The sequence below is a fragment of the Felis catus genome, chromosome F1 (genome assembly GCF_018350175.1).
Source record: "Felis catus isolate Fca126 chromosome F1, F.catus_Fca126_mat1.0, whole genome shotgun sequence".
Lineage (NCBI taxonomy): Eukaryota > Metazoa > Chordata > Mammalia > Carnivora > Felidae > Felis > Felis catus.
This window is the reverse complement of record NC_058384.1, coordinates 62,334,442-62,346,799: the sequence shown is the minus strand read 5'-3', so window position 1 is coordinate 62,346,799 and position 12,358 is coordinate 62,334,442. Positions and strand designations below refer to the sequence as shown.

The following is a 12,358-nucleotide window of genomic DNA, read 5'->3' as shown; positions in this document are numbered from 1 at the left end:
GACAGGGGCGCCTGGGTGGCGCAGTTGGTTAAGCCTCCGACTTCAGCCAGGTCACGATCTCGCGGTCCGTGAGTTCGGGCCCCGCGTCAGGCTCTGGGCTGATGGCTCGGAGCCTGGAGCCTGTTTCCGATTCTGTGTCTCCCTCTCTCTCTGCCCCTCCCCCGTTCATGCTCTGTCTCTCTCTGTCCCAAAAATAAATAAAAACGTTGAAAAAAAATTTTTTTAATAAAAAAAAAAGATATACCATTGACATATATTGATATACTTTTAAAATGTCTTGTGTTTATTAAACAAATATGTAAGTCCGTAGGGGAATGAAATTCTATACTATTTGTTGGCATTCTAGGAGAATTCCCCAAACATCTGTGGGATATATCATTACCTCCCCTGCAGGCTTCTTACCCAACACTTTGCAGATTTCAATGTTTATTCATTTTTGAGAGAGAGAGAGGCAGAGGGAGAGAGAGATGCAGAATCCGAAGCAGACTCCAGGCTCCGAGCTGTCAGCACAGGGCCCGACATGGGGCTCGAACCCACCAACTGTGAGATCAGGACCTGAGCCAAAGCCGGACGCTTAACCGACTGAGCCACCCAGGTGCCCCTAACACTCTGCAGATTTAAAAAAAAAAAAAAGATCTGAAAAATCTATCCAAGCTGTAGTTGGTATTTTTTTTCTTAGTTTTGCTCCATTGACTTGTGCTCCATAAACTGGAATGGTTAATGCATCCCAAGGAAGGTACTAACAGATGTTTTCATCGTCATAACATTTGCGGGAAAGTCCAAATGGAAAAGTTGGGGCACCTTGTTCCATTGCTGTGTGACATGCTATTGGCAAGAGCGCTGGACGGGGCATTTAGGGTTCTAGACTCCGTTCTGTTGTTGACTGGCCACTGGCAGTTCAAACCTAGCTGAGCCCTAGCTCACTGGGACATAAAAAGTCCAAGTAGGTGATTCTATTCTGTTCTTTCAGAGCATCTCTGCTCATTTCTTTAATCATACAATTTCTATAATCATTGCTGCTGCTGCTTCAGCCGAAAATAAACTCTGAACGGCAGTCCTGTATTTGCCACCCAGAATTCAGAGGAGGGTGTCAAAGGCAGTTGAAGGGTTGCAATTCGGGGCCTGAGCGAGACATGAAAATGCAAACAGCAAATATATTCCCAGAATGCCAATGATACTTTTCCAACCTATGAAGCCTTGTATTTTTTTATTATTTTTGTAATGTTTATTTAGTTTTGAGAGAGACAGACAGAGTGCGAGCAGGGGAGGGGGAGAGAGAGAGGGAGACAGAATCGGAAGCAGGCTCCAGGCTCTGAGCTGTCAGCACAGAGCCCGATGTGGGGCTCGAACTCAAGCCGTGAGATCATGACCTGAGCCGAAGTTGGACGCTTAACTGACTGAGTCACCCAGGCGCCCCTGACCTATAAGGTCTTTTAATTAAGGGGACAGTGACCAGAAGGGCTCCATTTTCCACGTGTGACTGAGCCAGAGGAAATGTCACTGGACTGTCACAAGAGACCTGACCTAGTTACAAACATGCATATCCCATTTTTAAGGGATGTTAGACACAGCAAGGTGTTCCAGAGGAACTGTTGTGGGATCTTTGTTTATGACCTTTTGAAAGCCATACAAATATCCCGGTGAAAGAGTCATGACAGCCGGGCAAGAGGATACAAGCTGCTTCCCAAAAGGCCTTCTTTTCTCGTCTCAGGAAATATCTGTGAGGAAGTTCCATGCCCTCATCGGAATGGCTTTCCCTAAACTGAATTTAATTACAATAGATAATTAAGTCTTGTGTCCCTGGCTGAAAACTGCTAATAAATACGTGGCACTTGACATGAGATTTCTAAAGAGAAAGCTGAACTTGTTTCGCACTGCATCTTATTTCTTTCTCGACTACCTGTTAGAAGGAGTGGACTGGCTTTAGCGTGTACCTGGGAGGAAGGAGGAGGGCGGGCTCCCCTCACCTCAGTTCAGAATAGCTTGATTCTGGGTGGACAAGTGGGCTGGAGAGGATTAGAGACTTGGGGGTGTTAAGGGCAAGGAAGGACCCAAGGGGAGGCTGGTCCAGCCCTCATTTAGCAGATGAGGCAACAGGAAATGAGGTGGTCAGGGGCACACAGGTGCAGAGAGGTGACTGGGGAGCCACCGTGGTTTTGGAGGAGCAGACCGATATGCCACACGCTCTGAAGTTCCTGGAGGGGCAGATCCAAAAGATAGCAGAGCACCAACTATCCACCAAGGGCAGTGCTCAGAGAAACCAGGGGGGCTAGGATTTTATTGGGTTAGGTTGTTCCCATGCCACTTATTGGAGCCAGCCTGTCACTCACGGGCCTCTTTCTCTGTCAGGTGCACTGCAACAACATGTTTGCTAAAGGTGTGAAGATTTTCAAGGAGGTGCAGTGCTACTTCCGCTCTGAAGCCAATGAGTGGGAACCTAACGCCGTGTCCTTCCCCCTTGTCCTGGACGACGTCAACCCCAGCGCTCGCTTTGTCACGGTGCCCCTCCACCACCGCATGGCCAGCGCCATCAAGTGCCAGTACCATTTTGCTGACACCTGGATGATGTTCAGTGAGATCACCTTCCAATCAGGTTGGGAGCTGGTGGCGGGGGGGGTGGTCTCCTGTGGACATGGGGGTCGGGTGGTGACGGAGGAGGGTGGTGGGTCTCTGAGAAAGAGGGTTGCACGGCGGCTCCTCGTCGACGGACAGAAGAATCTTCTGTGTGACTAGAATATTTACTGGGCTCTCCCATATTGTCCAAGAGGCATGTAAAATAAAGCATTAAAACGTGAGAGTCCAATGTGTTAAAGCTATATCAATCAAGCCAGCTAAGGGGAAGCACACTCTTAAAACATTTAAGTAAGAATTTCTAAATATACACAGAAGTAAAGAGAACAGTGAACCCCACTGGTCAGTCACTCAGCCATACTAACCACTGATGTTTTTCCACGCTTGTTTTATCTGTCTCTCCCTTTTGCTGTCATATTTTAAGCAAATCTGAGACATTATTTGATTTCATTACTAAACATTTGAGAATACGTCAAAGAAAATAACATCGTCTTTTTAAACATGATGCCTTGTAAGCTTAGAGCATTATAACATCTAACAGCATTTCTTAGTATGTAATTCCTTAATATTATCTAATATAATCTAATTTGTTAGTATTATCTAATAGATAATCATAGATACGTCTAATGTTGTCTACAACTACAGCTGGCTTGGTTGAATTAGGATCCAAATAAGGTCCTCTTGGAAGATTTTCTTTATTATGTTCCTAAGTGTCTCTTTTAATATAAAACAGTCCTTTTAAAAACATCCATTCTGGTTTGACTGATTGCTTTCTTTGAAGTCATTTTCCAGAGCTTCTATCTTTTGTCATTCCAATAGACTGGAGGTGATATCTACAGGCTAATTTGATTCAAGTTCAATATTTCTTTTTGTCAAGAATTTGTCATAGATAGGGTTGTGTCCTTTACGTTCAACCCCATCATGGGGATGTAATATTAGATTCTCTCACCTTTAGTGGTGCTAAGATTAATTTCTGGGCTCAGGTTGTCTCCATGAACTGATGACCACTGCTTGAATTATTTATTTCATTAGGGATTCTAATTCTTGCATTCCTTCGGCATTTATTAGCTGAATTTCTTCCGATTAGTAGAACTGTTCCTCATGAACTTGCTTACCCTGAAATACAGTTTACATTGGAAGGACAGGATGCACGATTAATTTTTTCTCTTTTCAGAGTTGATGCCCTAGCAACTTCTAATAATGTCTAATGAGTTTTGTTTTGTTTTTCATAGTTGTTTTTTTTAGTATCATTATGCACTCGTTGCATTTTTATAAGTTCAATATGTTTAATAAATTGCAAACAGTTTCCTTGAAGGAAAGAGCCTCTTAGCACTGTCTACCCCATGCCCACTCACCCACCGTATTCTCTCCACATTTTGCTGAATTTGGGTCTCAATTCCTGTGCGCGCTTTATGATAATGTGTGGTTACAGCCCTCTGAACCACTGTTCCTTAAACTTTTTTGTACCATGGCAGCCAGTGTCACTGCAACAAACATTTCACAAAACAAGAGTTGTCCTTACTATATAGATGAGTGGTGATTTTTAAATTTAGAATATTATATGATTTCATTTTTGAGAAAGCCCGGTGGCAACCCACTAAATGGATTTCACCATGTGCTAGGTCACAATCTACCTCCAGAAAAATCACTACTTCACTGTCTTCTCCCCTGCTCTGACTCACCCTTCTTTTGTAACAGATGCGGCCATGTACAACAACTCTGGAGCCCTGCCTACCTCACCTGTGGCGCCCACAACCTATGGTATGTGTGATCTCTAGTTACAAAAGGTCAACTGAGGGTGTCTTCAGAGGATAGAGATGGGCGGAGATTCGCAAGGGCCTAACTGTCTGCGTAGGAGGCTTTATACCAGGTGGCTTTGGATGAAGAGTAGCTCTGGGAAGGTAGGCCAGTCCACCTCCAAAGTAAAGGACCCCCAACTCACTCTTCTCACTGCCGTTCCATGTGACTCTTCAGCTAAAGGAGAGTCTGGAGTTGCTCCAGTTGCTTCATGAAAGTTCAGGTTGCTTGGAACAGAAACGCAGGAAGGGACATTTCTGAGTAAGACCCATAGTGGGGATCTCAGTGAATGGATGGAAGTCATTAAACAAAATGCTAGTCTCCCTAATTGGAGATACATGCAAAAGCGTGTCCAGCGCCTCAGATGGTCACCGGTCATATGAGTAGCAATCTGGGAAATACAGGTGATTGAGAGTCTCCAAAGGGAACTCTCAGCTACCTCGGCGTGCTTCACAGAAAGAGAAGGGTGAAACTGGCTCTTCACCTGTTTTTCACAAGGTATGATTGGGGGCCAGTAGATCCAGGCAATGGTAATAAAGGAACAAAATTTGAGGATGAATGCAAAACCTCTCCATTATCCAGTCTGATAGGTGAGGAGGAGAAGGCTACTGTCCCAAGGAGGAGGCCTGTACAGTGTAGAAGCGAAGTACTACGTGAGTAGCAAAACCCAAACGAAGCAGAAGTGTTGAGGTAGCATCTTGCAGAATTATCCTGAAGGAAGAGTTTCTACCTCCCTGTCTCTGGTCCAGTCCTTCATGCCTTGCCTTGCCCCATAAGATGATGGTGTTCTCCATCTTTCTTTTCCTGATGCCAGATCCAATGCTTAAAGTCGATGACAGCAACACTCGGATCCTGATCGGCTGCTTGGTGGCCATTATCTTCATCCTCCTGGCCATCATTGTCATCATCCTCTGGAGGCAGTTCTGGCAGAAGATGCTGGAGAAGGTGAGGAAATGCAGAACAGTCATGGGATAGGAACCTACCCCACCCTTGCCTAAGCCACTGTTTCCCTAGGAGAAAATGGCAAACTATAAGAACTTATAAATGCTTAGAGCATTAACTGGGGCTACTAAGAAGCCTGGGAGTGGCGAAGCTTGTTATTGAAAGGAGTCAGAAAAGAACAAGCTAAGTCCATTTTCTCATATTTGGAATGGAGAGATTGGAACCTCCCTAGAAAACTCAGAAAACTCTTCCTAATACATTGAATCTCAACTCAAGCATCTCCCTTGAAGGTTTTGATTCACTGGGTTTGGCAGGGGGGAGTGCAGGAATCTGTATATATATTTTTAATTTTTGAATTAAAAAAACCTAGCCGAAACTTCTGATAATGCTATTCCTTCTCTTCCGTTACAGTTTACATTTGTGTGTGTGTGTGTGCGTGTGTGTGTGCATGCACACACACACATGCATGTGTGTGTGTGTATGTGCAGAAAAACATTCAGCCTCATTAATATCCAAGCCAAGTTTCTTGTAATCTTATTTCTACTTCTTTGTGTACTTGGAGGTTATGATGACGCATCTTTCTGAGTCCCTCCTCAGATTTGTTTTGTCCAGTCTAAATTATCTGAGTAATTTTTTATACATTTGTCTAATACTTGACAGTCTGAAAGGACTTTTTTCACATGTATTATTTTACTTGAACCTCAGTGAATACTTCCAGTGAGCTGGGCAGAGTAGTTATATTGAACTGTTTTTCTGTTGAGAAAATGTGACGTGCTCAAGGTCATACAACTGGTATCCTATTTTCTGTGCTCATTCCCATCTTGAAATTTGTTGACGTTTTTCTTCCAAAATATGTACATTCCACCAAAGATGGAATATCTATGACTTTCTTTGGTTTCCTAAGGCCATATAGCAGCTTTCTGGGCACTCCTGCTAAGCATCTGATGCTCTTGGGGTCTGCTGATGATTACATATGTCTACATTTGGCCGTGGACGTCTTCACTTGATCAATGAGTTCAAAGGGATGTGGACCGTGAGATGTTGTAGAAGTTCTGAGCTGTGAGGCATGATAAGGCAATGTTAAAACCTTCTTTCTTCTAGAATGCTGGAACCTACTGGGTGTCTAGATTCAGGATGAGGGGCAGCAAAGAGTACTGGTGGTAGTAGAAGCTGGTGGACTAGAGATTCATGGGACAGCTGGAAGCTACTGTATGTCCTTGAGTAATTTGTTATGACTGCATTTTCTTTGGGAAGAGGGAGTCTGTGTTCTATACTCTATGAGCTATTTCTTTCTTTATTGGAACCAGAATTTACCGGACTTCTCTGGGTCTTTCTTCTGAGTCTAATTGGAATATGTTCATGGGTTGGAAGATGACTGTCGGATTGGAGAGTCTTTAAGTAAAAGCGAGAGGAAAAATTTTGCCCTGGAATATTTAACTTGGTCCTTCAAGAAATCCTTTCTAACCCTGTATATCCTAGTAAGATAACTCTTGATGCTCTTGAATGACCCAAGATTTCTTCCTGGGGACAGAATTTGTGTGTGTGTGTGTGTGTGTGTGTGTGTAAAACCCTTAAGCATGCACATATATTCCAAGAAACGTTACTCAAAATAGCTTTAGACTAAGCATTACTTGTAGGATACTTTTGATGGTGTCATTTTTTCTTTGAGAGAGTTAACCCATATTTACTGAGTACCTACTATGTGCTAGATCCCATGCAGTATCGAGGACGTTACTGCAACAAAGGACTTTTCAGTCTAGGGGATGAAGCAGACATCTAAGTTTCTCCTGAGCAACCAAAGTGTGTTTGTTGGAGTGGAGTGGAACATTTTACATGGTCAAATCCAAATAGTCACATAATTCAGATTCTGGCATTTTCCTTTGGAAGGAGCAGGTAGGTCACATTGAATAGGATGCCTAAACAATTTGTTATTTTCATCTTCCTCTTTGTTTACCAGGTGTAATTCACCTCAGTATCCTCAGGGATTTTCTTTCCCATTCTGTAGCCGTTTTATTTTTGGTTAGTAAAAATGAAGGACTGAGGACATATTATCCTAACCTACAGGGTCAGAGTGATCAGGTGGACTGCAAACCCATCATGTTGCAGCACGTTTGTTGACTGAATGAGCATTTTAATGTATGTCTACGCAAAATCAAACCAGTTGAAGGATAAGTCTGCAAAAATCTATTATTTAATAGAACATCAAAAACTCTGCAAGATTGAGAAGATCTTTGATTGGCTACTGAGGGGTTCTTCTAGTGTCACGTAAATAACGCTTCTAAGTGCTTCAGTGAAAGCTAATGAATGTTGGCAGCATGGAAGTTCGGATGTCAGATTCTGCCTTGACACAATGAAGGATTATTCTAAATTTCTATGACACAGGCATTTGTGGAACCAGACTGTGCCTTATCCTGTCACCTGTGGTGCTTCCAGAGTTTAAGAGTAACAGAGAGGTATCTCAGCTGAGTGAAAGAGCTGGGTTTGAGGAGAGGAGGAAGTGATGATCCCCCTTCTGCCAACTTGCCTTCCCCATCCTTCTCCTTCAGGCTTCCAGAAGGATGCTGGATGATGAAATGACAGTCAGCCTGTCCCTGCCCAGTGAGTCCAGCATGTTCAACAACAACCGCTCCTCATCGCCAAGTGAGCAGGAGTCCAATTCCACTTATGATCGCATCTTTCCCCTTCGCCCTGACTACCAGGAGCCATCGAGGCTGATACGAAAACTCCCAGAATTTGCACCGGGGGAGGAAGAGTCAGGTGAGGATGACCCAGTGGCAGAGAATGAGGGAGACATCTTGACAGGGATAATGAAGGTGTGATGCTTTGCTCCTACTCAACCAAATCTTGGTTTGATCGAGAGAGGTCCACATTCTCCTGAGAAGTTCACACCCTTTTTCTAGATTGATCTGCTGCTTCTCTTACCCTAATCTGAGCGCCTCTCCTTCACTACTGCACATAGCTGGTGTTTGAAGGGACCCCCAGGTCAGAAGAGGAAAGGTGTCCCCTAAGTGTTAACACCAGAAGACTCAAAGCAGTCCAACTAGTCTGATCTCCTCATTTTCCATAGGAAGAAGATGAGGAAGCCCAGATAGGGTACTCACCCACTACTAAACATCATTCGTGGTAAATTCAAGGCTAGCACTTCCCCTGGAGAAAACAAATACATGAAGCTAAAGACATCCTAGAATTCCCAATTTTTTTGGCCATCTAGATAATAGAGTTTATCTAATTTTTGTTGATTTATCTTTGGTGAAAGTTTATTAGAATAATACAAAAAATTTTTATGACAGCAAATATTTCTTGCCTTTCTTCAGTAAAAGCATTGCTTTGGTAAAACTGTGCCAATTGATTCACATCCAGGTTTTTTTTTTAACGTGTTTCAGAGTGACATCAGAAGGGATTCTGGGGTCATCGCTGGGGCTCAAAGTAGCTTCTCCATAAGGTCAGCAACTGAAGAGTGATCCAAGTTAGTAGAAGGACTGGGGGGGGGGGCAGGAAGAGCTGGATAGAGAAGTAGACAGGACTAACTGGGGTGCATAGGCTTTTCAAGGGCTCTTTTCAAAGGAAGGAAGGAAACTAGCATGTATTTATCATTCCGCAGACAGCAAACATTGAAGGAGCACATCGAACTCAGGCAATTTTACAGAGATAGCAAGAATAAGGGATATAAACGAATTTATTTCCTAGGTTGAACTAAAGTAATTTATGTATTTTCCAAAGTCTTAAAACATCTCCTCCCTCATGTTTTAATGTTTATTTTTAATTTTTTAAAGTTTATTTATTTTGGGAGAGAGAGAGAGAATGAGCTAGTGAGTGAGAAGGAGAGGCGGAGAGAGAGGGAAAGAGAGAGCATTCCAAGCAGTGTGGAGCCTAACAGGCTCGATCTCATGAACCATGAGATCACTGTCTGAACCAAAATCAAGAGTCGGACGCTCAACCCACTGAGCCACCCAGGTGTCCTGTAATGCTTATTTTTTAAGGAAGGATGTATCCGAAACTAGATCATATAATCAGAAAGTTTTTTAAATCCCTAATATAGGTTATTAAATCAATGATGGTGTCTTAAAATTAAAGAAACGTGATTAAATCTTCAAACTTTAATACTCCTGCCCTTACAGTGCATGAAGTGGCCTATAGCTTCACCACAATCCCATAAGATTAGCCAAGGAGGTTGTTGGTGATCATGCAGTTTGAAAAGAATAAGAGAGAAAATGATGGTCTACATTCCAAAGGCCCTAAGAAAGAGTCTCTAGAGGAGCCATTCTCCAAATGACAATGGCATGGGGTATGGTGGGTGATCTTGGGGGCGCCTCCCAGTCTTCCTGTCAAGATGCCCCTTGGAGTAAGACTGATCGCCCATGTCTTCCCAGGCTGCAGTGGTGTTGCAAAGCCGGCCCAGCCCAGCGGGCCCGAGGGGGCGCCCCACTACGCGGAGGCTGACATTGTGAACCTGCAGGGGGTAACCGGAGGCAACACCTATTCAGTGCCTGCTGTTACCATGGACTTGCTTTCAGGAAAAGACGTGGCTGTGGAAGAGTTCCCCAGGAAACTCCTAACGTTCAAGGAGAAGCTAGGAGAAGGCCAGTTCGGGGAGGTGAGTTGAGTCTTCCATTGGGGTCTCCAGTTCTTGGTATCTCAAAACTATCCAGTAGAGCATAGGACCCCTTTCCAAAGTGGATTCATACTAGAATGTCTCCTTCACTTATCTCTCCTCGCCTTGTCTTCCAGAAGGCTGGTGTTGGGTCAACCTCATCTCTGCGAAATAACAGAGACCCTGGGTCTTCTGATTTCTGTGTAGGAGGTTTTTTTTTTTTAATGTTTTTTATTTTATTTTATTTTATTTTATTTTATTTTATTTTATTTTATTTTATTATCTTTTAAATATGATATTTATTCTCAAATTGGTTTCCATACAACACCCAGTGCTCACCCCAATAGGTGCCCTCCTCAGTACCCATCACCCACCCTCCCACCCCCCATCAACCCTCAGTTTGTTCTTTAAGCCAGTAAGTCACTGGACTTCAGATATCCTGAAAAACATTCAATATTTTCAGCAACTTTTACGATAGGTTACAGAGGGTGGGGACCCATAAGATGTGATCATCTTTTATAAACTGTCCAAGAACATCTTGCTGCTTGATAGGCACTTTGTTTTCTTCCTTTCAATGGGAGTTATGTGTAAAGTGGTCAAAAACAACCTCGCCCCTGACTTTAGTCCCAGAATCAGCCACCAGGGAATGATCTGCCAACTGAGATAAGGAGGAGCACTCTTCCCAATTGCCCTCCGAGTGATGCACGTAATAGTGACTTTGCACTCTCCCATCGGTCACATGAACCTTCTGAGAATTCCAAGCCATGATTTAAGTGGCAATAGGCACTTCAACAGTGCCATCTGAACTCTAGATGAAATATAAGAATGTGTTATTGGTTTTCAGTATGGGTGGCGCTCTACCCTGGGGTAGGTTTGGTGTTGGTGGGGGTAGAAGGGTCCATGGCATCTGTTTGTGATGTTGTAGGTACTCATTCTGTCCCCTGGGTTGAAAACACAGGCTCGTTACACTGTTGATAATACATCGGGGTTACTTACATTGCTGACGCCATACCAAAGGATGACTTAGAGAGGAGATTGCCATGTGTTTTGTATGATCCGCTAACTAAACTCCCTTGAGTCAAAGTTGGAGCATTGATGCCAAGTGACATTTTATAATGGACTGTGCTGTAATAAAATACCATGTTGTAGATTCGTTGACATATTTAATGTTCCAATCAATGTATGTTTCTTTCACAAAGCAGTAACGTATCATATCAGCTGGGTACTTTACCGTTGTGTGTGTCAACCATTTGAATTAAAGGTGTGTCACACGTATCTTAACAGTCTCTTGATGATTTTTACTGGAGTTGTTAAGAGTTAGCTTGTCTCCAGGAAATGCCCAGCAAGAGCACTGAGGCGTCTTCAGGAGAAACGATGATGCTGAAAGTAGGTGACTTTTGTCTAGGTTCATCTCTGTGAAGTGGAGGGGATGGAAAAGTTCAAAGACAAAGATTTTGCCCTAGATGTCAGTGCCAACCAGCCTGTCCTGGTGGCCGTGAAAATGCTCCGAGCAGATGCCAACAAGAACGCCAGGTCTGTGGTCTGCATTTTGAATTCTCCTTTATGTATTTCACCTTCGGGATCAGGAACACCCCTGGAAACCTTTGAGCAATTTTTTCTTTTGAGATGGGAAGGTCTGTGAGCTGCCTCACCTGTCACTGTTATGCTTTATTTTTCTGATGGGCTGTCGCCCTCGTCTCCTCTCCCCTCCATCCCTGGCAGACGCAAATGCCCACCATCCATCGAATTAGCTACCTATTTACCTCCTAACTCCTTCTGCACAGAGCTGTACTTCCCAACACACACAACAGCCTGAATATTTGCTCCTGCCATGGTTACGCACAGACATACTCCTGAATGTCATTACCACGTCTTGGCAGACTTCCACGTTCACACACATCTCTCTTGCTGAGTCTCTTCCGTTCTCCTTTTTTCGCATCTCTACTTACTTTCTCATCCCTTTTTTTTCTCTTTTATGCTTCTTCTCTTCTGTGTCCAGCAACCCCCCAAATGAGAAGCTACCTCTACTTGGAAAAGTATCCATGGACCTCAAAGCAAAAGGATCCACAGTCCTTTTAGCTGTTTCCCAAACTGGCTAATAGTCTCTTGGATCCTTTGCCACATAAATTGCAGTTTCCAGCCATACTCCGTTGTCTGACAGCCTTTCCATTACAGTAATGGTGAGTTAATCCTCACCCAGGGAGGCGTGCTGGTTGAAAGCTGTTTGTCTGTGTCTCAGAGAAGTCTGCACATCTGGGTAACGTATGTATTTTCCCATTTGTGTTGACTCGCTTAGTCTCACTGATACTCACAGTGAGAGAAAACTTACTATTCCTATTCCCCAAATTGTTGTCAATTCCACGAGTGGTGGTAGACTTTCACTAAAAGTGTTGCGATGGACAGGATGTGGAATGAAGAAAGGTGAGGGAACAGAACTGGAATTTCAACTGTGAGAAT

At 43.6% G+C, this 12,358-nt stretch overlaps 1 protein-coding gene across 6 annotated transcripts in view; it reads left to right on the top strand.

Annotated features, from left to right (window-relative positions):
- Positions 1–12,358, top strand: part of DDR2 (discoidin domain receptor tyrosine kinase 2) — a 155,761-nt gene that overhangs the window by 129,484 nt on the left and 13,919 nt on the right. For all 6 annotated transcript variants that reach the window (XM_045048438.1, XM_019822258.3, XM_006942995.5 and 3 more), the window contains 6 exons: positions 2,350–2,593; positions 4,270–4,332; positions 5,183–5,313; positions 7,857–8,067; positions 9,681–9,904; positions 11,307–11,434. In XM_045048438.1, coding sequence (XP_044904373.1) covers positions 2,350–2,593; positions 4,270–4,332; positions 5,183–5,313; positions 7,857–8,067; positions 9,681–9,904; positions 11,307–11,434 — 1,001 coding nt within the window. The remainder of the gene's footprint in view (positions 1–2,349; positions 2,594–4,269; positions 4,333–5,182; positions 5,314–7,856; positions 8,068–9,680; positions 9,905–11,306; positions 11,435–12,358) is intronic.